Source organism: Plectropomus leopardus, chromosome 14 (assembly GCF_026936395.1).
Source record: "Plectropomus leopardus strain MGB_pleo_1.0 chromosome 14, ASM2693639v1, whole genome shotgun sequence".
NCBI classification, from domain to species: Eukaryota; Metazoa; Chordata; class Actinopteri; order Perciformes; family Serranidae; genus Plectropomus; species Plectropomus leopardus.
In genome coordinates, this window is record NC_142189.1 from 28131973 (window position 1) to 28158639 (window position 26667).

The following is a 26667-nucleotide window of genomic DNA, read 5'->3' on the forward strand; positions in this document are numbered from 1 at the left end:
AATGTTTTAAACAGGGCAACAAAGCTGGAAAGACTTTAAAGTGCATGGATGTTTCTCAAACCTATTTCAAATGTTTTGCTGACTTGCATTTTCCAAAGATATGCCAAAAGAAGACATTTCTGCACTGCTAAAAGATGCAAAGCAACAGAATGAAGATACAATTTCATATGTAACCCCTTAATAACTTTTCTTAGTTACTGTATCTGATTACAGTTACATTTATTTTCTTATTGAATTACTGTTACTAGTTATGTCTAGCTACTTACTCCCCAACGTGCCACAAAACACACCAAAGATGTATCTTCTGACTATGATGATAAAGTCTGAGTCTAGAACACAAGACTAATAAATTGACTTGGATGATTTCTGTGTTTATTGTCACATTACTTCAGAGCTGATCAACAAGCTGATGGCAATTTGACATTTGACACAAAATTAAACCTCTTTCTAATGTTACATTCATCATAAACTCAAGTCCTAAAACTAAACAACCATTTTATCAATTTGACTGGTTAACTGGATTCCATTTTTTCTATCAGGCTGTGCACACACACAGACGCAATGTAAAAACACAATTGCCATCAGTCCTGGTTAAGATGTAAACTGCATGTAAACACAGACAGGCAGCTCAGCTGTATCACACTGCAGTACTGAAAGGCTTGTGACTGAGAAGCACAGATCAATAGAGTCATTTTCAGCAGTCTGGAGGATTATCCACCTCACTGCCCTCTGATGCGATGCAAACTGCAAACTACACACACACACACACACACACACACACACACACACACACACACACACACACACACACACACACACACACACACACACACACACACACACACACACACGTCCTCCTGCCAACAGCCTCCTGTGGATCCATATTTTTACAGGACATTGACTGAGAACATTTACCCTGTTTTTTAAACTACTGAGAGCTGTCTGCTCTCTGGCGTCCTTCCCTACACCGGTCTGTCATGTTATTGCTAGAATATGCACTTTTAATATTTTAAACTCATAGCAGTGTCTCCTCTTTTGTGTTAGTCATCAATACACAGTAGTACGATTCAAAATGTTCTATGAACATCATTATAAGACGCATATCATCAGTGAATTCTATCAATGCTCAGAAATAAAATATAGATTTTTTTTTTGTTGTTGTTGGATAAATTATTAATATAGTAATTACAAAGTCAACTATTACTCAAGTAATAATAATAGTAATCAGGTGCATTTTCAATCCTCTGGATACATTTTTTGCTGAAAAAATGAACAGACTTAAAACTTTGCTGTATTAGATAACACAGAAGTTGACAAGGTTTTACTTTGGGGACATGCTTTGCAGCTGACAAAAGGTAATAAATCACAATATATTGCAATATCTTATATCCTGACTTTTTGTATCATTAAAATATTGTATAATGGATCCTCTCGTGATTTTAACCCCTGCCAGGTAAAGTAATGTAGTGTGAAATAAATGACAATTTTGACTTTTAGTTCAAAATGAGAGCAAGTAAAAATGATAAGAAAGAAAAATCATAATTTTGAATTAGTTTCTTTTTGTTTTGACCAGTGGTGTCAGTAGGCCAGAGCGTCTAAGGCTTCAGCCCTGATTGTTTTACAAATAGCCCTAGATCTAAGTACATTGTCTATATAAGGGTTGCAAATCCCAAGCATTCTCCTTAAGTGATTATTTGCAAAATTAACCATCGATTCATTGATTAATCTTTTTTTTTTTTTTGCTAAGCATTTGCTTTTTTCAATCAATATCAAATGTTCTTTTTCTCCTCAATCAAAACCCATAACAGCATATTGCACATTCTTTGACAGCATAGCCTATCAATTGATCGATTAAATTTCACGGTCCAATAATACTTAATGACTAATTGATAGTCGATTAATTGTTATCCTCCCTACTCTATATAAATCTTTTTTTTAAATGGCTTCATAATAATTTAAAAAAGCCCTAGATCTAATAATCGGTCGCTCTGTTCATGGGACTTGAATAAATGTACTTACATCCAACCACTGTTAATAAATACATACATTTGACTATTTTTCCAACTCAGCAGATTTTTAATAGCATTTATGAAGTATCATGTACTTCATACTAATTACTAACTACTACTAATATTGTTCACATCACAATACATAACTAATTTGAGAAATAAATACATGAGTAAATAAGGTACCAGAGAGCATTAAAAGAGCTTGTTTATCAAAAACAAACAAATAAATCTTGGATAGGGATCCTCCTGAACCCCCTGAGGTCTGGGTAAAGCCCCCAGTGTCCTCAAATACAAGAAACGCCCCTGGTTTTCTTTCTTTTTTTTTTTTTTTAGTAATTTCTAACATTTTATCTTTTTTTCTGCCAGAAAGGAGCTTCAGACAATAAAATGTAGGATGAATTGTTTGGAATGAAACCGAATGAGGCTACAAAAATGAGGCCTCGGCCATTTTTGTTCACTGTTCAGGTCAATAAAGCCTGAGTCTGGGTCAAGGTTTCCTCTCTATGGGAAACATTAGCTGACAATTATAGTGAAAACAACCAAACTGAAGCTCCAGAAAGCATGGTGCTTAATTAGTTTTTAGTGCTGGACTGGCCAGCACCCCTCTCGTTTCTATTCTCATTTCTAGTCCCCAGGCGGCCCTCGTCAAGCCAGAAGCCCGACCCTCGAGCTTGTTCTCACGCTCATCCGCCTTGATTGATTTCCAGGGAGCGACGCCGGCTGGCCTGAGCCCACTGGCCGGGCTATGGACCGCCTGGCCCGGGCGGAGGGGCCGGCCAAGCCCAGGGGTGGGGGTACGGATGGATAGATAGATGAATCTCCGTCCGATCTCTTATCAGCCAGAGCAGCTTCTAGTGGGGGGACGCGTGTGAATAGCCCCTACACACACACACACACACACACACACACACACACACACACCCACACACACACACACACGCACACGCACACGCGCACACGCACGCACACACACACACACCACTGTCATTCTGTTCTGTTAGGGAGATAACGCCACGGACGCGCACATGTAAACACACACAGCGGAGGGAAAGCTATGCCCGAGGTATTCCCACCGCTGACAACAAAGACACAGATAATCAGACTCTTCAGCAGGATAGAAACGGTCATTAGTACTCTTAAAAAGATACGATCTGTATCTACGTCACCGTGGGTGCTTTTCTAATTATTACACTGACTCCAACACACATCTGATCAGGTTTTCTTCTTCAACATTGTCTATATACATTTGCTCGTTCACCGGTGACAGATGAAGGCACATCAGCTCATAGAAATAAGACAAAGTGGTATAGAGTCAGTGTGGGAACAGCAGTGATATGTTATTTCACCCACTGCAGGCTTATAAAAATGACTCTAAAACTAAATGCTACAAAACAAAGCTAAATTCTACTGAATAGAATAAACACTAATCACAATAATACTTAAATTGTTTGATGTGAAACTGGGGTGTGAAAAACAAGTTGTTTCTTTATGGAAAATATGAAAGAAAAAAACTGCAGCTCTCAAAAAGTGAGCATTTTATGTCAGGAAGAACCGGTTAAACCACAATATGACAGAGGACGAATCAGAGACCCAAAGGCCATAGCCATGGAATAAACATTTTGGGGAGGACCAACAAATACATGTCCATCAACTGCACATGCCTATTTGCATCATCATGGAAAATGCACACATGGTACATTAATACCGTGCTGAACCGCAAAATAATTAACACAACCAATATTCCTGATTTTATTTAGAAAAATCTAAGAAACTGATTGCCTTGAAAAATGTAAGTAAATATAACTATTCCCCTTGAAGTGTGTTTACTTGATATCTAAGTGTACTTTAAATTTAGCACAATTTGCTCAACATTGTGAAGTTATTACCTCTTGAAGATGACAAATTTAATCAATCTTTCTAAAATTTAGCAACTTCAGTAAACCAAGTTTGCTGTGCTATATATCTGTATTCTGCTGGTTGCAAACTAGTCAATCATATTAGCATTTTCTTAAACTTTATAACAAAACAGAACTCACAGATAAGTCTCAAGTTAGACTAACCTGGTTTACTGAAGTTGCTAACAGAGAAAACACGATTCTTTCACTTGTCAAGTTCAAATTGCAGTTGGGGCCAGCTCCAGCCATTTTGGTGCCCTGGGTGAGATCAGCAAGTCCATGATGATGACCATGATAATGATTTTAGACAATACCCACAGTTTAACAGAACTCACCTGCTTCAGGTTGTGTGTCATCGGAGGTAGGTGGTGTGCTGGATTTGGCGATGCTGGTGGTGGGTGTGGCAGCACCTGCAGCTGGATTCAAACATACACATACAGTTACACCACTGCACTCAGTCTGTTGTGCGGTTCATATAAAGCTGGCACTGTGCAAATAAACTTTATTTAATTTGACTAAGACCTGCATTTAGTAACAAGGTTTAACAATAACAATAACAGTAATAGTAATAATGGTAACATTGCAGTTAATCAGAGACCACAAATAACTGGATGAGCTTACATGCTGCAGAAAGAGGTGTAGAAGGCTCTTCTCCAGCAGCTGCTGGGGGCTTCTGCGTGAATTTCCAGGGTTCATCTGAACAGTTATAGAGTGCACAAGCAAAAAAAAAAACATGCAGCAGACAGAGTGGGACAAACAACTGCTGCAGTGCATAAGAAACTTCACAAAATTAAGTAAAAACGGCAGAAGGTCGATTACATTTAACACTTCAGTATAAAGTAAATATAAATGACGACTAATTGTTATAGTTACTTCCCTTTTTCGAGTTATATTTTAAGTAAGATCAATTTTACAGTGTGTTGGGACCTTTAACGGACATGGGAACAAAGATTTAAAAACTTAGATGACAGTAATTGTTGACAGATACATCATTTGCCTGGACAAAAACGAATTAAAGTGTGTAATGTGTGTGTGGGCGCGCGAGTGTATGAGACCGCGTCACAGATAATCTACTATTGTGCCTCTGTCTCTCTCTCGTGCTCTCATCACACCTGCGCGCGCGCCTCTCTCCCTCTCTCTCTCTCCCTCGCTCTCTCTCTCTCTTCGCCACTTCAAAGCTCTACTTGAAAGTGGGCTCGAGTCAAGAGTTGTTGTTCTTTCCGCCTGGTGGTGCCACGCGCCGAGCATCATCGTCATCATCACCATGCCTCGAGGATTCTTGGTGAAGAGAAACCGGCGATGTTCGGCGTCATACCGCTCTCGAAATAACAGTAACAACAAACCGGTAACGTATGACAGCGACAGGAACAACTGTGACAACTTTGAAGAGACAAAACCGGAGGCGGCGAAGGAGAACAATGTGTTGAACGTTTTCTCTTTTGAACGGTCGGACGGACTACCTCCGGTGTCCCGTGAAGACTCCGCTGGTGTCAGAGAGCCGTGGAGCCCGCACGTGGAATCAGCGTTGGAGGCAGAGGCTGACCGGCGCGCGCAATTACCGGAGACCGAGGAGCAGGTGAGCGAGGTGGACGTTTTGACTCCTGATAGTGATTTCTCCTGCTTCCTCCCACCTCCCCCTATACCGCCACGCGACCTGACACTAACAGACTCCTGCAGCCCCGTTAAACCAGTCGGCACGAGACTGCTGGAACACCACGAGGACGGAGAGAAGCAGCCGCTTTTCCCCGGTCAGTGCCTGACATCATCTCCTGTGTCGGAGTTACCGGAGCTTCCGTTCCTGGTGAGCTCCACGCCGACATCGGTGTCCGCGTCTATCGAGAGGCTCCTCGCGGGCAGCAGCCACCACGCGCCGTCCTACAATAATAAATATGACCCGAATATGGGTCACGCGCACCTGTTCCCGCCGCTGACACTGATGAACCAGGAACACGCGGCGAGGAAACGCTCCTTCCTCGAGCAGGATCAACGCTTGAACAGCAACAGACACAACAAGCAGCACGTGGGAAACCCGACAAAGAAGCCCAAAATCAACCGGAAGCTTAACTTCGAGGATGAGGTCACGACTTCGCCGGTTTTGGGTCTGCGGATCAAGAAGGAGAGCCCCGAGCTGAGGAGGCAGCGCGAGAAATCGTCCGTTATGAGCGGAAATCAGCCGCTGGGAGAGTTCATCTGTCAACTGTGTAAAGAGGAGTACCCCGACCCGTTCTCCCTCGCGCAGCACAAGTGCTCCCGCATAGTGCGCGTGGAGTACCGGTGTCCCGAGTGCGACAAAGTCTTCAGCTGTCCCGCTAACTTGGCATCCCATCGCCGCTGGCACAAACCGCGTCCGGTAAATAACCAAGCAGGAGAGACTCAGACAAACAAGAGCCAGCCGTTAAAAGAGGCGCGAGGGCTCATTCAGCACGAGAGGCAGCCGGTGGAGATGGAGGGCAAAGAGAACGAGCTACTGCGCATTAACACTAATCAGCACCACGGAGCGCTGGACAGCTCCCGCATCAGGCGCGAGCAGTCCCTGCTGCTGCTCCACGACCGCTCGCGGGACGGCCCCGACAGTGACAGCCTCGCGCCTCCTCACTATGACTCCCCGCTTCATTACCGGAACCCGGTGGAGAGCTGTTTAGACCTGCAGCAGGTGAGAGCAGCGGACAGTCCTCCCTCGAGCCTCCTTCTATTAAACCCAGACGAGCGCGCGGACCTGCCGCAGCAGCAGCGACCGTCACTCCCGCACCCTTCTCTACCGTTCGTCCAGTCCTTACCGGAGGACGAAGTGTATGAGTGCAGATACTGCGGGAAGAAATTCCGCCGACAAGCGTATCTGAGAAAACACCTGGCCGCGCACGAGATGACACCGCACGCATCTCCGCCCCCAGCATCATATGGCCAGGCGCGCGAGAGCAGTGGAGGACAGAGCCAGGTGTTTCTGTGTCACCTGTGCGGCGCGCGCTTCCCCTCAGTTGAAATCAGAGATAAACACCGTCTGTGGCACGCGATGAGGGACGAGTTACTGGCGGGAACTCTGGGAGGAGGACTCAGACCGGACGTGTTCCACGCGCAAGGAGACGAGAGCGGCAAAGGGGAGTGCGGACAGCAGCAGCAAATCTACACGTGCAAGCACTGTCCGTCCACATTCTTCAGCTCCCCGGGGCTCGCTAGACACATTAGCAAATCTCATCCCAACGAGAACCGGCAGGTGATGCTACTGCAGATGACCGTGCGACCGTAAAACGCGCGCGAGACACGGACAGAGTCAAACAAGCCAACAGAAAATTTGGAAAAGTGATCATTGTTATTATTTACGGGGAACCTATTATCAGTCTATTTGTTGTTTTAATTAACATTGAGTACACAATTTATGAAACTAAGGTTCTATTATTAACTGGGCATGTTTTATTCAGCTGTGGTCAAAAAGCAAAAAGGTTATCATTATGTGTCACAGGATGGATTGCGGTTGAGTCACTGTGCCCTTTTTTAAAGGTCAGTAAGGATCTCGACTTCTTTGTTGTTGCACAAAGATAAACTTACACTAAACAAAACCCTGCTTTCTCTTTGAAATTAGACAATAAATATGAGTCAGTTAAACTGGAACTGTCCATGGTGCTGAAACTTAATAAACAACCTACTGGGACATGAATAAACCTCAACCGCTGTCCAGTGTCCTGACAACACAAGTGGATTTCTGCAATCCTTCACAGGTTATTCAGTCTTAATAACAAACAGAATCTTAACAGTACCATAACAGGTGGAACTATACTGCTTTTATAGAAAAAAAGTGTTATAAACCTCTGAGATTTTTAAAATGACAGAAAGCGACAATTTAAAGTGACCCTTAAAAGGGCTATTTCTTCTGTCAAAAACATTAGGGCAAAACACATGATTTTATATCTTATCAGTATTCAAGTTGTTGTTGCAGAGGATACAGTCAGTGATACAATCATAAGTCACACATTGTTTCTGTATAATGTTATTCTCATATAGAGAATATTTTCTTTGCCCCATCTATACTGGCACAGCTGTGATCTTTTTTTTCCAGCTTCAGCACTCTATAAATGATTTGACATTTAATCAAAGTAACTCAGCTGTTAATAGTGAACATTCAAGAGACGGACGAACTAGAGTTTGACAGAAAGGGCATTTTGATTATGACTAATTACAGTATGAGAAGGCAATTTTACACTGATCAATGGTTTTCACAACTTTCTCCACATATGGCAGACATTTAAAGTCAAGGTCAACATATTTCTGCGGCAAAGTAATCAGATTATACTGCAGCTCAGAGAGAGTCTAGTGTGTTACATTACCTACTGGCGTAATATGTAGTGACCTGTAATTACATTTAGAAAGTGACCTCTCTCACCCCAAGAACTGGAGACAGAATCAATGCCCTAACTGTATCTCAAAGACTATTTCATGTACAGTGAATAATAATAATAATAAAAAAGATAAAACAAAAGGAAAATCATCAAGCAGACCATAATATGCCTTTTATAGTAAATAAATGTGCCACTAAAGTTCTCAGCTATAAAATATTTTCATACAGAAATGGAACATTTAGCGTTGCTCGTAAAAGAAAATGTCTTTGTCTTTATTGATTATATATTATTGTTGGAATATTTGCTAAATGCCTTCATGATGCTAAAAATGTAATTGTGGTTCTATGAAGCCTATACAGTACTATTTTGATATGTTTGAAGTTGAATGTGAAATTTATTCTAAATTACTGTCAATAAATGTTAATACAGTACGGTCAATGAAGAGTCCCAGTTTGTCCCTGACAAACATAACATATGCATGGGTTGGCAATCAAGTGGTACGAATCATTTATTGTCAAATTCCATCATCGCACATCCACGCTCTCCGTGTCCAAAAGAGACATTACATGTTTACATACTACAGGTCTGACAGTAACATAGTTGGAGGAGTATGTGTGTGAGTGTGTATGTGTGTGTTGTTGTGATACAGCTGTTATATGATCAACACATGCAGTTAGTACTGAACTGGGGTCATGCAGTATGTACAGTCAGTAGTTACATCAGCTTTGTCGTCTGGACAACAGCTGAACCCGTATCCATCACAGCCCTCACGCTCAGAGCATCCGTCAACACAGGCACTGAAGTTTCAAATTTTATAAACGAAGGGCTGTTTCTGCTGTTAATTTAGGGTTTCTATACATTTTGGTTGCTGCCAAGCAAGGTTTTTAAACTAAAGTCCAACATTTGAATTCAGTCCAGTTGAGTGAGTTCATTGCAACACTGAAACCCTTCGGAGCATTTACATTCTGTAAAACTTATGTGTAATTTCCCATTTTTCCCATGGGACTATATAGGCAGCACACAATTCCGGTAATCACAAGGCGCCACTGGTATTTTAACCCAAACATGGAAAAAGGAGTGTAAGGTAGTGGGCCACACTGTAAAATCTGAAAAGCTGATTTGACTTTAAAAATAAATTTACGACACAAACTGCCTTAAAAATGTAACTCAACATAACTATTGGTCTTAATTTCTGTTTACTTTATATCTAATTGTTATGTTAACTTAAATTTTAGTTATATGCACTTAAATAGTTAAGTTGTTGCAATTTGAAAATATTAAGTTTAAGCAAATCAATCTTTGCATTTTAGCAGCACAGTAAACCAAGTTTACTGTTATATATCTGTATCCTGCTAGTTAAAAAAAATCATTCATATTTGTATATTCTTTAACATGTCAACAAATATTTAATGCAACTTAGAAATGACAAAGAAACTACCTTGTTCTTTTCAAGTGTTTGCAACTTCAGTAAACTAAGTTAGTTTGACTTAACTTGATCATGATTAAGAGGATTCTGCCACTGATGAAGTTTGGAGATCAGCGAGTTTTGGGTTGTTAACATGTTTGAGTGATATGATTGACTTGTTTGCAAACAGCAAAATACAGACAGATAGCACTGTAAACTTGGTTTACTGAAGTTGCTTAAACTTAGAAAGACTGATTTAATTAAGCTTGTCATTTTTAAGTTGCAACAACTTCACAAAATTGAGCAAATACAGCTAAATCTTAAGTAAACTTAAAAATTATATATATATATAGTCATATTTACTTCCCCTTTTCAAGGTAATTGGTTTCCTATATTATTTTAAGTAAGATCAACTTGTCAGATTTTACATTGCAGGATCAGGTTGTCAAAGTGTTTACAGGATGTAAGCGAGTGAATCGAGACGCAGTCGGTGACTCACAGGAGGTCTACATACAGCATGTACAGATCATTCCCAGAGTGCAGCGGGGCTACAAAACCACAAGTCGCCACCATCCAATGGTGCTTCAAACTCAGCAATAATAACTGTAACAGCAATAATTAAATTAGAGGGACAACTCAGCTGAATTCAAATATTCACATACAAAGTAACACAACATGGATTTGACCTCACTTTACACTGATTAACAATTTCAACCCCACAGAGGGGTAAAAAAAAAAAAAAAAGATTTCATAATGATAATAACAATCCCTTTTCTCTCTACAGAGAATCTATGGCTGAAATCAAACAGTAACAGAAAACGCAGTCATGAATACACTTTCTTCAAGCAGTGGAGCATGATGCAAAACCTTTCAGCTCAGACCTGTATTTCTTAAATAAAGACCTTTATGTATTTATGTTTCCTTTCCTAAGGACAGGGAAAAGGGAGTTAATGGAGACGCGTGGCAAACAAGCCAGCGTGTAAACTAAATGGAAGAACGTTTAATCCTGATAAGCCCCGGAGAAACACAGCTGTGACCGTTTGTGAAGAAAAACCTGAAGTACATAAACGATGTGATCCAATCTGAAACCTTGTCAGTTTTATCTGAGCGCTGTAAAAAACAACAAAAAACCCCAACAATTTGTTTAACTTTAAAAAAAATGATGCGTGGGCTACCTTAAATTTTTAAGTTGACTAAATTGAAGGCAAGTTGAATCACAAAAAAATCACCTTGTCTTCTTAAATTCAGTGGACATTAAATTTTGAGGCAGCCTAACTGTTTAAAGTTAAAACCTTTTTTTACAGTGAGCTGAGCTGACAAAGTGCTAAAATGAAGAGGTTGAATACACAAATGGTAGTGTTGAATTTTCTGGATTGTAATTACATGCGGATCCCCTCCATCCAGAACTGGAACTGAGGATGAGTCTAAATTTAAGAGCAGAGTAAAAGAAGACAAAAAAAAAAAAAAAGAAGCAGCACAAACCATCATATCTAAGTGAAAAGTTGACATTTCTCCTTTCTGTCCCTCTTTGGCCTTGCTTCTACAGCATCTCTCTTTTATACACTTTGTTTTTCCTCCTTCTGCCACCGCTACCATGTTGAAAATTATAGTCCATAACTAAACCTGCCACAAAAGACTCATTTAGCAATATGTCAAAGATGAAAAACGAGGAAAAAACTGACAGCCTGAAACTTCCTCAATCTGGCTGTGTTAACAAGGTTACAGGTATCAACAGTACAGAAAAGCACTAAAATGAAATTACCTTTAGATTCCTAGAGAATGAAGTGCAAACTGGTTATGAAAAGCATAAAATCTTGTAGTGTCAACCCATTTTAAGCGGATATGTGGTCTTAATTTAAACCACAGTTTGGCTTTGGCAGCTATTCTCACATTACAGTATATACACAACAAGCCTCCTCACACTGTACATATCCTTATAGATATTCATATATCTACTATATATATATATATTTATACTCATACATATATAGATATACAGAATATAGAGTCGATAAAGAAAAGCTGTGGTTCCATTGCATCAGATGACGGAGTGACATTGAACTTAAAAATACAGCAACATTCTTGTTCGGGTCAAAACACAATTTACAGTCAATTTAAAAAATAAAACAAAAAGAAAAACAAAGAAAATAAATGAAATGAACATCAGTGCTTGTCCACATTTTACAGCATGAGCACAAAAAACGAAACTTTATGTAACAAGTGCTTCCTCTTTGATCAGTTTCTCTATTCATTTTCTAGAAAGCGCTTCTCTCTCCTGTACTTTCCATCCTTACTTTAACACTGACTCTCACACCGCTTTACTCAAACGGTCCGCTTTCAGTCCCACAAGTTCAAGCATGGATTTTCTTCTGGATTTAAACGGAACATTTTTGGCTTGAGAGCATACCCACGACTAAAGTTTTTGTTTTATTGTTAGCAAACAATTACTATTTACATTTTATGAGGACTGAAACTGACCTCTGCTTTTATCTTTTTATCAGCCTAATTCAGTACTCAGAGCAAAAATAGACCTTATCTTGCTTCTCCATGCAGCACTACAGATGCAATCACTCTGAATTCATCCTTTTTATATCAAAACTCATGATTCTGTCTGTACACACACGGACCGACTATAGTACAAATATACAGATTTCCCAAAGCATCCATTGTCCAACCTCTGCTATTATTCCTCTTTGTTCTGCAGTTTGATATCATTGAACGCGCTCTCTGAAAAAGGACAGTGTATAATGTGGCACACTTAAGCTTTTTACAGTCCCGGTTACACTGGAGTTTTCTAACATGGCACAGATTAAATGAACTAATACTGCGCTGCTAAGGCTGCACTTCTACCGTGGCAAAGATCAGCATGCTGCAGCGCTGGGTTCTGAGGGGGTTCTTTTAGAGCAAAGCCAAGGATAAATGCAGCAGCTGTGAGCAATTCAAAACAAACTTACAGTGTAATATAGTCCACAAAATACTATTACGGGTGTTTTTGAGAATACAACTTTGTGACAAAGCATTCTGCTGAAGTTCTACTGACAGCCCTGATGGTTACGCTCATTCCTGAGAACACCACCCACCACGCGTCCTGCTGGAAATAAGTATCTAAGTGAATTTCTCCACAACAGTATATTTATTTTCTGTGTCATGTTTAATTTACTGTACTTTTAAGTGCAATTGTTGACCAAATTTACTCTGGAGAAAAACTTTTGTTTGATCATTGTGACATGGTCTGTGTAATTTAGAGATCTTAAGTCTTATTGGCCGATCCAGAGGAGCGCCGCAGCTTCATGGACATGCGGCTCTTGCTAGTCCGAGGGGACATGGGGGACGCCGAGTCGCTCCCGGCCTCCCCAAGAGCCGGACTTTCTCCCCGAAGAATCTCTAGGCAGGAGCCTGAGGAGGAGGGGGGTGGAGGAGGAGGCGGGGACCGGATGGGGGTGAGGGGGCAAGTGAAGAGGATCAGGATGGATTGATGGAGGATGAAGGGATAAAGGAGAGGAGAGAGGAGGCAAATAAGAGAATGAAAAGGAAGAAGGGACAACAAGAAAATTACATCACGCTCCACGATGTTCTACTGAGCCAGACTGCAAACTCCTACAGACACACAGACAGGACAGACAGAGCGATGGACACAGGCAGACTCAGACAGACAGACTAGAAAAACAGGCAATATACAAGCTCTATGTGTATATACTGGGTTTGTTTAAATCCTTAACACTCCTACACTGACTTGCATCCTAGAAAAACAGATTTTCTGTTTTAATGTGTTTCTTCCCTGTGAGGACCTCTGAGACTAAATGTGGAATTAACATTGATAAACTTGTTTTGACATCAGATCTTTAACGCCTACATTTTGAGATATATATATATATAAATGTATATACACACATATACAGCACTGTGCAAACGTCTTAGACCACTCTGAATTTTATTTTAGCAAGGTTATAGTGACATAGATATTTATTTCTCAATAGTCTCTCTACTAAATTTCCACCAGTATACAGTATTAAAAATGCAAATATTTCAGAATAAAACAACCTCATCAGCCTTAAGTTGCAAATATTTACTGTGACCTCCTTTTCCACTTAGCATGTCTTGAACTCTGTTAGTCAGACAATATGAGATTTACAATAATAATCTTCTGGTGTATTTACACCAGGTAGCATTAAAGACATGTCCAAAGCTCAATATTGATTATTTGAGCTACCTTTTATTATGGTTGTATGATTTCATGTTTCACACTAAATATTGACTTGAGTCAGAAGAAGCTGTTTTGTTTGGACTTTTTTGCTGTTTTAAAACATTGTACATGTTCTCTGTATTCTTTGTATCTTTATAAACAGACTAAGCAATTAGTTGTCTGTGCTTAGCCATGTTTCTTATCCAATCCATCTTATCTTTCTCTTTGTGTTCTGGGGGATGGGTGGACCAGGAGAGGGGGGTTGGTTCATATGTTTTTTTGTTGTTGTTTTTTTTAATGTTTTTAAGTTGTATAGCACTTTGTGCTACATTAAATGTATGAAAAGCGCTCTATAAATAACATTTGATTTGATTTTGATTTGAAGCAATAAATGTATATATTATGTCCTCATTATAACTTTCTCAAAGAAAAAATCTATGGTGGCCTAAGATTGTGGCACAATACTGTATATATACACATATATGATGCAGAGGCACGATATGATTGACAAGTGTTTTAATGTAGTTATGGCAAAGTGCTGACACTCCCTATCAACACTTCAGTATCAGCTCATTTGTCTCTGGAGCTATAATTGGCTGTCATTCGTTTGTGCTCAGCTTCCAGTAAAGCCGGCCCCCAGTGTTGTTAGATGTTGATATCTAGTTGAATTAAGTTGTGACATCGGGTGACAAAACATAACTTCAGCATAATGTCCAATTTCAACGTTAATTTGAGGTAATAAATTGACAATAGATGACGATGATATTTTAATGTAGGGCTAGGCAAGATGAAGAAAAATCAAATATCGTGACATTTTTGACAAGGTATCTTAATATCGATATTGCTGCATTATTCTGGAGTTGACTGTTGTTGCTTTGCAAAATACTTATATACACGAGATTTCTTAAATAAATAATCATCAGTAATGTGGCTATTATTACTAAGTGACTAAAGACAAGTAATACAACAGCTAGAACAGTGTTATAAGTTCAGAAAATAACACCACTTTACTGTAATTAATTAAACTTTTTTTTAAAAACAGGAAAAGACAATGCTTGCAGTATTATGATATCAAAAATCTAAGACATTAATATATTATTGCCAAGCCCTATCTTGTTGGTTTTAAGTTCTGTTGTAAAGTCTTCCAAACATCTCATACTAACATCATCTTGGTGTAGAATAGCGTAATTTAGTTGTAATTTATAAGGAATAAAACCCAACATCTGTATTTTTCTGATGTCATATTGACATCCGGAGCTAGTCGGGAGTAGATGCGAAGCTCAGTCCTGATTTAAGCTGCCACTACATATTGTGAAAATCACTGACTTTTGCATCACATATCTTTTAGAAAGGCGACACATATCTGACTTTACAGTTTATATGAGCTACAAGTTAGTCAAGCGTGACTCACTTCTGGCTACAAGTAATTTCCAAATGAGCTGTTGGAAAACTAGATGAGTAAACTAGACTAAAAAAAATAAAATAATTAAAAAAAGGTGACCACTTGGTCTACAGATGACACTAAAATACACAAGGTTTCTATCTATGAAGCATACCATTCACAGCTAGCATGAAGGACCTTCTGCTTCAGACCCTTCCCCTTCACCCTGAGCAGGTTAAAGCTGTCTAATGGTTTAGGGACCATCATATACATAACACTATGCTCCTCTAGAGAGGAGGAGAGGAGTAAAGGAAAGGAGAGGACAGGGAGGAAAGTTGAGGAAAGGAAACAAAAAGAAAAGAGAGAAGGGCCAGCAATAAAATAGGTAAGAAGATGGAAGCAAGGAGGATACAGGACCAATTTAAACACCAGGAGAGAAGAGATCAAATAAAAGGAAAGGGAAAAAAATGAAATGGACAGGAAAGAGAGATGGATAAGGAGAAAAAAAGAAGGTATAAAATACGCAGAAGGCAAAGGAGCAGTTTAGGAGAGTGAAGGAGGGATGGTCAGAGAACAGAAAACAGAAAAATGAATAAAAACAAAGAAAGAGAAGTTGCCACACACGTAAAGAGAAAAACATTCAACAGACAGAATGGAAAGACACAACACACAAACAGACTGACAACACACAAACACTGGAAACAATATGTCAACATGTATGATGATACGGAAAACATAACTTATGAATAATCTGTGGCTGAATTTTGCTTATCCTTACCACTAATGTAATCATTTCAAATGTAACAACACAGCCAACTCTACTGAAGAGTAAACAAAACTTTAATGTTAGTTTAAAGCAACACATTCAATGTGTGTGTGCGCACTGTGTGTGTGTGAGCAGTGCTACAGTACTACGTCATATCAAAACCAGGAAGAGAGGAGCATACAAAAGGTTAGAGGTAAAGTTTCACCAGGTCAGTGTGACGTCGCAGGTTAACAGAGCAAAAAGGAAAATTACTGAGTGAGTCAACAGACAGAAGAGCAGAAGTTTCACTTTGTTAGAAAAGGATTTATCACTTTCATCGTGCCACTGAGTGTAGTTTCGTATGATGCAGATACAGTGTTAAAAGGAATAAAAGTCACACACTTTTTAAAAAATAAACTGGAGGCATTTCTGTTCTCCTGTTTTTAGTGAAAGATTTACTACCCCAGATAGGTAGGCCCAGATAGTGAATATCTGGGAATCATAGAGAAGCATCACGCTGGATTCACACGAGACGCAGACGCAGTGTGAGTGCTGCCAAATCTGTTTTTTTTTGTTTTTTTTTACGCGCCTGTGTTAACAAGTTACAGCAGTTTAAAAATCTCTCTCTGCCAAAGAGATGAGGAATTAGAAACATATCTGCTTTACTCAAACTTTCCTGCTCTTGTTTCAAAATAAAAGTCCTCTGACAACATTTCTGTCCACAGAATCCCATCAGTTGTTGACACAAGGCATTTTATTTTGAAATATTTGCAGGGCCATGTTGTTGACAATGCAGGAGCTTGCAGGATTTCATAAATAAGTGGAATTTGGGCTTATAAATGTATAAATACAGTACTTATAGCAGCGGGCAGCCCTGCAGAAGCGTCACAGCCACAACTCTGCCAGTGTGAGTACCATGAGTGTGAAACATGCTGCAGTTTGCTGAGGTTGCCGTCACGCACTGCTTCCCCGTCCAGTGTGAATCTGGCCTTAAGCGGCTATTGAGCCGGATACTTCTCCCAGGAGTCGGTGGAGACCAAAACAGAGCTAACAGGAGAGTGATTATTGGACTGCATTCATCAGATGGACACAAAAATGACTCCCAATTTTGCTCTATTAGACGTGCAAATATGCTACTATCTACTGTTCACCCCAATAATCTTATAATTTGATAATATGTCAGTGTTTAGAAATGGGGCTAACATCACACACCGTGCTTCAAGACGAAAAGTTCCATAATGAAATGGAATTAATTACTCAGATCAAAAAAAGAAAAGAATAAATCATAATCTCATGCCTCTTAACTATCAAATCATCATGAGTCATACCAAAGTACACCCACAGATGAGCTGAAAATGACACTTCCTTTTAAATAGTATACAACTATAAACACATGCAGACCTGCTTACACTGCGGAAAACACAAAGGAGAAAACAGACAGTGAAAAAATTGAGAAAACGGAGAAATCGGAGGAGAGCGGGGGTTAGGCGAAAGTCAGTAGGAAGAGCCAATCAGAACAGGGCGAGTCAATCATGTGACCAGGCTTACCTTTTAGCTATAGGCAAGTGAGACATTACGATCTAAAGAGGGGGGGAGGAGGAGGGGAGGCAAATAAAAAAAAAAGAAAAAAAAAAAAAATAAACAAAATAAAATGAAATAAATGAAAATAAAAAATGGGAAGGCAAATAAAACAAAATAGAACAGGAAAATAATTTGAAAATATACATAAATAAATATGAAAATTAACAAAACAGGTGAAATCAAAATAAACAAACAGAAAGAGAGAAGAATGATCATTGTGTTGTTAAGGGAGGGGAACCTGTAAGTTAATATAAGGGGAGGGAGGGGGAGATAGAGAGGTAGAGAGAGAGAGAGACATAGAGAGAGATGGAGGGGGGTGGTGTTGCAGTAATTTGAGTAAGGTTTACTTCAAAACACAGGATTATTATGCTGTCCATAATAAGTCAAAAATACAATATAAATTCCAAATTTTGGACATGACACACATAGTAGGACTAATATATTAGGACAATTTATATGTGCAAGTACTGAAATAAGTGAATATCAGGAAAATCTAGCCCTAATATCTTATTATCTGACTTTTTGATCCTGTGTTCTGAAATGTGATTTGGGGCTGAACAACACACTGACAACCTGATAAAGCGCACTATACTAATTCTGACAGGGGATTTCAGTACCATGTAATATTCCAAATGAACATTTTAGGGGATATAATAGCACTTCAGGTTGTGCTTAATGTTATTCAGCCTCAAACCAGATTGATTATTGTACAATTATTAATATTTTGACACAACAGCTGGTGAGATGAAGAGCAGTTGGACGAGAAAAACAACAGTGATCAATTATACACATATTCAGACAAACATTCACAGTCACACACATCTGCTTGACCAGAAAAGAAACAAAGTTAAACATAGGTCACTGTATTCCTACAAACTGTCACATTAATATACAGATATGTCACACAGTTGTGTTCCTTTATATGTTTCCTCCGTCTAAAGAAAATGTGTGGCTTAGCTGCAAAATCAAATTATTATAAATAATTTGATTACGTGCGAGACACACTATTTTAAATTACACTTAACCAGACACATTACGGACAAAAATGATCAGTATCTGTCTAATAAACTTAACAGGAAACATATATAGTAGAATAAAACTCCCATGTGCATGCCTGGCATCTCTACGGCTGATCAGATGTCAGTTAATTCCTCAGAGATGCTCTGGAGACAGAAAAAAGCTGAGCACAGCTTTGGACAGAAAACAGAACTCAGCAGATACAAGACTGTGAATCAGACCGTGAGCTGCCAGTGTGTGTGTGTGTGTGTGTGTGTGTGTGTGTGTGTGTGTGTGTGTGTGTGTGTGTGTGTGTGTGTGTGTGTGTGTGTGTGTGTGTGTGTGTGTGTGTGTGTGTGTGTCAAAAAGACAGTTTGTCGTTTACAGTCTAGAATCAGTTCATAGTACTTGCATTTGTTTTTAGGATTAAATCTTTGCATTTCTTCAGAGTAAATCTTTAAAGAATTAAAGGAATTGTACTTATCCATAGTTAGTGTATTACATACATTAGATGTTGGTCAGCATGCAGTTTGGCGAAGCAGGCATGAGTTCTGACACAGAAGCTAAGCAAAGTACAGCTGTGGATGGGGGCAGCAGCAAAATGTTTCTTAGCCACCTAAAAAAAAGTCAGCAACAGTGAAAGAGTACACTATATTTAGAATATATTCACTGTTTTACATTGCCGCAGACAGCCATATCTGACAGGGGAAGTTGTTAACAGCTTCACTTCCACATCTATGCTCTAATTGAAGCCACTAGACTACAGTGACAAAAAAGTCATTTTAATTCGCTGAACACGGGAGCTGCTGGTCTACAGCTGCCTAGATCAGTTAGTCTGTGTTATTGTGTGACTTTGGTAAATTCAAACTAACCCCTTCAAACACCAAAATAAAGCAATAACAAAAAATAACCAACTGATTGAGGCAACAGAAGATCAGCAGCTCCTGTTTTAAGTAATATTAAATTATAGTTTTCCTTAACAGAGTCTGGCTTTGGAGAGAGCAAAAACTGTCCTATCCAATAATGGCATAAAAAGCCAAAATAAATAAATAAATAACAATCTTAAAATAAAGTATGGCATGTATTTAAAGTGATATTGATTGTTTTCTGTGGGAGTTTTCTCAGGTGGCTAAAATACATTTTTCTGCTACCCCCATCCACAGTAGTACACTGCTTAGTGTCAGTGCTCCTGACTGCTACTCCAAACTTTGACTGCCATTTACCCTATGTGAATTAGTGGCTGGTTCTCTTGAAAGCTTATCACCAAGGCTTTGATTGACAGGTGCTGTTGTGGCACAATATTTGTGGATACTGGAAGGTTCACAGGGCAAAATGTTGTGTCTTACCAGTGTCAGAGGGCAGGTGCGTGCAGGGAGCAGGACTGTAGACTCGTGCTGCGTAATCCTCAAATGTGGTTGGCTCCTGGTGGTGCTGTACGATGGTTTCTAGGTAGCGGGCTCGCTCCTCATAGCTGAGGTCAAAGGTCAAGGTCAAACGCAAAAAGAAAAACACAAATATAAACAGAACAAGAAAGGAGCAAAAAGCTTAAACTGGAACATATTTGGAGCTTTGTCAATTCTGACATCTGATGTCATCAGCATTATCTCAGAAAATAAAGGTCAGAACATCACTGCACAGATTTAAGCCATTCTTTTTTTTTTATTTTTTTTTTTTTAAATCTGTATCTCAAAGTCCAAAACCTAATGGGAGACTAAATCACAAAAGTTTACTTTTAAGTAAGATTTAAGTATAAACTTGTATGCATTCTGGACTGTTTTAATGTTTCCCTTGATCTACACATTTCAAATAAACTGAAAAACCTTTAACTAAATATTTCAGCAAAAAAGGATATATCTATACATGTATTTACTTATTAATTACTTAAAGATGCTTCTTCTGTCTCCTGTTCATCTACCAAATGTATGCACAATAAGGAATTACTGGACTATCACTAGTAAGTGTCGTAGGGTTACTTAGTTTCTAAATAAAAACATATCTGGAGGATAATGGAATAAAACCACTAGAATAGAGCAGAAAACGAATCGTAACAGAAATGAGAATAAAATAAAAAAGTTGAAATAGGCACTGTAAAATAACACAAATAAGAAACGGAATAACAGAAAAGACAAGTATAATATAAAACATAATGAAATATATTGAATAAGCAGTGTATTTCAGATAAAAACATAATGTGAATTTACTGAGAAAGCTGTGGCCGAAAAGAAAAAAAAAGGAAACCAAAGCCCTTTTATCACCTACTATTGCAGCCTTCAGCGATGAATTCAAAGAGGGAGGCGCAGGGATTCAGCTGAGAGCACAGTAAATGGAAACCAGGACTTCAACTGTCCATCTATTAGCGATAACCTCATTGATAGAATGACATTTACCCTCTCTTCCTTAGTCCCACTCATACATCCAACCATAATGACAGCCATATGCAGCCGTTACAGTCTCTTGGACACACACACACACACACACACATATCACTCCCATCATCTCCCAATAGTATTACCATTTGCTCAGTGAGCTCCAATAACCGATGATTTTCAATGAGTGTGTGTGTCTGTATTTGATAAGAGTGGTTGTGAACAGGCACAATGTGTGTATGTAAGTGCATGTGTCCCTGTTTGAGTGTGTGATGGGATTAGCCCAATGAATCTTCAGAATGAAATCTGTGTGTTTGTACCTCATTCTCTCTCTCTCTCTCTGTGTGTGTGTGTGTGTGTGTGGCTGCATTGTGAATGGGTCGGCCATCTGTAATAGCTCCCATGGGTTTTCTATTGGGTTAGAGAGCAGGTCTATGGGCCTCAGAAGAAGAAAGATTCAGGTCTAATGGTAACTGATCCAGTTAGAGAAAATGATAATAACAACAATATGGCTCCTTTAAAGTGGAGGGACAGACTGCGCTGGCAGAGTTAAAGAGGAAGGAGGAGGCTAGAGAAGGAGGGGATGGGAGGAAAAGCTGGCAAAGCAGAGAGGAAGAAAACTTAAATAAACTTTGGACAGATGACGCGGCTCTGTGAAATCAACCGCACTTGATTTCACAGGAACTTCGAGGACTTTAAAATCTAAAAATAGCAGTTCTTGTTTTAGAAATTCTTTCCAATCCCTTACTTAAATCATACTGAAAAAGGCAAAGGAATAAAGCTGGAGAGGGAATGGAGGCGAGAGTTGCAAAGAAAGCGAGCTGCTGAGGGAGGAAGAGAACGTGTAAAAAAACAGGGAGGAAATGGCGAGGGTGAAGAGGTAAGGAGGGTGAGAATCCTGCAGCAAGTCACAGAGGAGGTGAAAGGAGAGGACCGCGGGTGAGACAGGGGAAGGAGGATATTTAGGTAACAACATGATGCGAGTGTGTGTGTGTCTCCCGGAGAGAGCTGAGAGAAGAGCAGCAGTCACACACAGAGCATCAAGCCAGTGTCTCACACATTGAGTCTCTCTGTGATCTCGCCGTTTGCCATTTCCTGCTTCCCTCTTCCCTGCATCACACTTTCACCTCAGGTGCCTTTGGTGAGTGAATGTGTGTGAGAAGAGAGAGACAGGGGGAGAGATGTGTGGATGTAATGCAATTAGGACTAAGACCTATTCCTGCAAACAATACTATCATCTTTATATCGTGTTTAGATATTGTGTTTCTGTATGAAGCAACACCTACGCAAAGTATCTGTAAACAGTATCTGCAAGTTTTTAGAAATGCACTGCTCTATAAAAGGCCAGTGTTTCGTAATTTCTGCAAAGTTGAAAAAGGACACCTGCGGGAAAGAGTCTACAGAAGTCTACAGAAGCAGGGAAAACTCAAAGAAAGAACAAGGACAAGAGAAAGAGATAAATACATGGGCATGGCACCACTGCTGAGATAAATTACAGGAACATCACTTCACTTTTCTTCACTCTTTCACCCTCCCTCCTTTATTTCTCTGTCCGTCTTTCTTCCTCTCAGCGTGGGTTTCTGCCTGATGTCACTGTGTCACAAACACCAGCTCTCCGCTGGGAAGAGGCAACCTCAGGAGAGATGGATGCTCTATCGATGCAAAGCTTTTACATAAGCAGTAACATCTCCCTCATATTTAGGATGATTGAAGGCCCTGTGCCCCCACACAGGTGGTTTCAATTACTCTGTTTGAAGCTGAAGTAGGCAATTCATGGCTTCACTGGGCCAAATTCCCATAATAAACTTAAAGCATAGTGCAATTAAATGGGTCTAAGAGAAATTAGACTTCTCTCTTGGCTCCCTTTCCAATTTTTGAAATCTAGCCCATTATGGGAGGTGGTCATTTTAGAAAGAGGGCACTCTGTCTATAAGCTTCTGTTGATGTGCATGCAAATCCCTCCAGTGAAAGTCAGATTCAGTTGCGGAGAATCCACCAGAAAGTTACTTTCCAGCATTGGCAACATCTACCTTAATTGCAAAGCAACCCAAAAAAATAAAGACTGACATATCAAAAGAGTCTCAAAGAGCATCTGATTATAAACATAATAAAACACATCAATATTGGCAAAGAGTTGAGGAAATTGAGAGAAAATGTTGCTAAGAGCTTAGCCTTCTGCTAACTGAAGCCAAAAGTTTATCTTGATGTAGCTCATATTAGCGACAAAGCGTGTCTTCCGCCTCATCCCTGCTAACACAAAACTACCTTGCCAGGAGAGCAGGCAGCACCTCAGGAGACACAAATCCAGCCAGTGCAAACTTTAGCTCCAGAGAGCCGGACAATGCAGATTCCCAGCTTGATTAGCAAACTTTCTGTTGCTGCTGTTGGCCACAAGCCCGCAGGGGCACCTGGTGCTGAAAGGATCTGCGCTGGCTGAATTCAGGCCACTGCAGCTGCCGACCAAAGGTCAGTCTTGCGAGCTGTGAGGTGGAGGGACCACGAGGTGGCTAGCTAATTCTTGACTCTTCTGTGGTGTGATAAATAGAGAAATAGTGTGGGGCAAAGAGGGGCTGAGCCAATGCACTGCACACAACTTCACAAGAATTATGATTACATAAATTCATGTATGGGAAACACTGAGTTACTGTATGAAATGCATGCATATGTCCATGGTGGTCTGGTGGGAGGGGCTTAGGACAGAGAACGGAGAGCAGGAAGAGGGAACTCCCGATTTTTTTTCCTTTTCAAGAATTCTGCTTACCTGACCTTAATAAGGACAGTAATTTATTGAAGTTACAGTAAGTAGAGTTTCATGACAAATTCTATCAACCAATAACAATATTCCTTAGTTGCAGAGGACATATTGACACATCAAATGAAGAAAAGCACAGTTGTAAATAAGATTAATTACGGCTAAATTCCATTTAGCTGCTTCAGTTTCAGGCTTCTGGTTGTGCATACTGGCTGACTAAAACACCATAACACCAGTGCTTTTCCTAATATGACCAGTCTGCTGTGAAAGTAGAGTCAATGCTGCCACCTGGGCAAAAGCAGGTAAAAGTTACTCCTTCCAATCTTCAACCTTGCGTCCAACAAGGAAAAAAAGGCACTATATAAAGCATAAATTTAATACTCAGAATCTGAACACTGATTTAAAATGGTAGATGGGTAAATAAAGTGCACTACAGAGAGTATGATGGGAATTTTGACACAACCACAGCATTGAGCATCTGCTAAAATATGTGACAACACCTGTGTGGGGGGACCATAGGTGTGCAGAGTCTGATAATAACAAGTTTACGAGATAATACATTTTCAGCTCATAATACCATGCAAGAAATTATTATTACTATCACAACGTAGAGACCCATGAGAGGTCAAAGAAAATAGATCTGCATCGCATTCACACATCTCTGCCTTCATCCATCCCTCCATCCAAATGGCAGTCGTCGCTACAAAATCTACTGTAATTGAATTTCAGATGGCTCCTCTTATTAAGTCATTAGCAGAAAAATATCTCTCTTTCAGAGGGAGAAAGAGAAAAAAAGAGGGAAAATTATAAGGGGAGGAAGAGGGGGAAAAAGGCTGGTGAGGAAGAAAAGGGAGAAAGCAGAGCAAAGAAAGGCGGACAGGAGAAAGATAGAGGAGAGAGGGGGCGGATAAAAAGGCTCTTTTGTATCGAGTCAGAAACTCATTTTCTTGTGCGTGGCTGAAAAGAGAGGAGAGAGTGAGGTGTTCGTGCCATCTCCAGCTCTTACTCTCTCACTCTCTCTCGCCATTTCAGCCCTTTTCTCTCCCTCTCTCTCCCGCGGCGCAGTTCATTGTGGCGGTGTTCAACTCCTGCGATCACTTGAGACTGAGGGAGACTGGAGGAGGAGAGGAGGCGAAGGGAGGAGAAAGGGAGCTTGTTAGCACATTAGGAGTTGGGCCCACCGCTGGGATGTGTGTGTGTGTGTGTGTGAGTGCCAGTGTTTGTACGGAGGATTGTATCTGTACTCAAAAAACACAATATACTGTGAGCAGACGTATAGGTGCTATGGAGCGCATTCAACCCTGTTGACTTTTATGACAACCTTAAATCAAAATTGGTTTATTTGTAGTTCTTTCTAATTCTAATTCAAATACTGACAACAACTGCTGTTTAATTTAGAAGTTTGGAAATTTATTTTAAAATGAAAGTTAAAATTTAAATCTTTCCCTGTGTCAGTCATGCATAAAGGAAAATCTAACTCTCTTTGGACTGCCATGACATGTATTTACAGCTCAGCAAGAGCCTTTATATACATCTAGATCAACCAAATGAATTCTGATTATAAAAGAAAGAAACATTTGAATAAATGGTACATGACATGACGGTGACTGAATCATCTGGGGAAAAAGAAATCTTAATAAAAGAAAAAAAAAGAGTTAATTTCCTGGCTCTCTCAAAGGATAGTCATCTAGTTTAAACTCTGCTAAAAGCACTTTGGTCATCTATTCAAATCAGATATTTTTAAATGTAATTTCAAATAGTACTTTTGTGGACTTTTTCCTGTTCACAAGGCCGGATGACACACTTTTACCCATTCATATTGACAATGAGGGTTAAAACTGAGCAACTCCGCCGTTCTGAATTGGGTATAAAAAACAGTACTTCTCCAACCTGCACAGGCTGCTAGACAAACAACATTTGAATATGCTGTTGCAAAAAGTCAAGAGTTAAGCTTTGAAAATGGTTTTGGTACAGTGGTTTTATGGATGGTATGGCTAAGACTTAAGTGAAAAAAACAACAATGAAAAACACATTCTAATGAAATGAATGTTGGAGGAAAATTAAATTAACTGGAATAGTTTTGTATAGTGAGCTCTTTGGAAAATCTCACATGGTGCCTCAACTCCCATTGTTCAGACAATATCTCGACTCTCCCTGCCTTAAAGACACATCTAATAATGTCTATACAACAGGTTCTCTGACTGTAAACATAGATTAGTGGAATCCCAGAAGAGAAACTATCATCACAAACACAAGTAATGGCCACTGACATGTGTGGACGTTGTACTTTAAGTCTGAAAACGGCTTCACTGACAGTAGCTACAATGCTGGTGAGAGAGCAACTGCTTAGTGAAGCAGTGGAGCAGATGATATCAAAAATTACTTTCAATATCACCAACGCCAGTCATACTTCATTAACTTTACAACTGATGTGAGAAATAGCTACTGCTACATGAGCAAACACTGTCAGGTACTGCATGTAATTTTTTTTGCATGTATTAATCACTTTTTATTGACAATGGGTGACACAACTTATAAACTGAGACCTTCCCTGACTTTCCGTGTTGCCTTTAACAGCCTGTGGAGTGTGGACTGATTTCTGTATAAAGGACCTGGGACTGATTGATTGTGAAAAATGCACATTTGTGTGCTCCCAGGTGCCTTGCCTCCTTTCAGCTAGCTAGCTAACATTAGCTTAGAAACAGAGTCCGCTAATGTCAACAAACGACCAGCACTAACAGCAACACAGAGTCCACACTTGCTGTGTTTATCTCATATATATTTTTCTGTGGTGTCCCAATGAAGGACCTCCAACACAAGACCAAATGCCAAGGAACTGATCCTGGACCACCATGACTCCCAAACGGATCAGCAAACTTTCTGTTGCTGCCATTACACAAGTTAGACCCAGAGCTGCTGCTGGCCAACAGCCTGCTGTGATGCCATGTGCTGGGGTTTATACTGGCTCAACTCCAGTTGCTATAGCAGCTTAACAAAGGTGTGTCCCCGAAGCTGCCGTCTGC

General features: G+C 39.8%; 2 protein-coding genes across 10 annotated transcripts in view; one reads left to right on the forward strand and one right to left on the reverse strand.

Moving 5' to 3' along the window:
• The first annotated feature begins 4379 nt into the window (after nt 1-4379).
• insm2 (insulinoma-associated 2) lies at nt 4380-7566 on the forward strand. The gene has a single exon (XM_042501435.2). The coding sequence runs from the start codon at nt 5169-5171 to the stop codon at nt 7146-7148; it is 1980 nt and encodes a 659-aa protein (XP_042357369.1). The 5' UTR covers nt 4380-5168; the 3' UTR covers nt 7149-7566.
• Nucleotides 7567-8725: 1159 nt separating this feature from the next.
• ralgapa1 (Ral GTPase activating protein catalytic subunit alpha 1) overlaps nt 8726-26667 on the reverse strand; it is an 88406-nt gene continuing 70464 nt past the window's right edge. For 4 of the 9 annotated variants that reach the window (XM_088087231.1, XM_088087230.1, XM_088087232.1 and 1 more), the window contains 3 exons: nt 19873-19997; nt 15380-15491; nt 8726-13036 (listed from right to left, as the gene is read on the reverse strand). In XM_088087231.1, coding sequence (XP_087943357.1) covers nt 12949-13036; nt 15380-15491; nt 19873-19997 — 325 coding nt within the window. In that variant the 3' untranslated portion in view covers nt 8726-12948. Of the gene's footprint in view, nt 13037-15379; nt 15492-17497; nt 17530-17556; nt 17769-19872; nt 19998-26667 lie in introns of those variants that run through there. The other 5 variants (XM_042500306.2, XM_042500310.2, XM_042500312.2 and 2 more) reach the window with 3 other exon arrangements.

Coding starts and splice junctions, on each gene's coding strand:
- insm2 (XM_042501435.2), top strand. CDS start 5,169: ATGCCTCGAGGATTCTTGGTGAAGAGAAACCGGCGATGTTCGGCGTCA.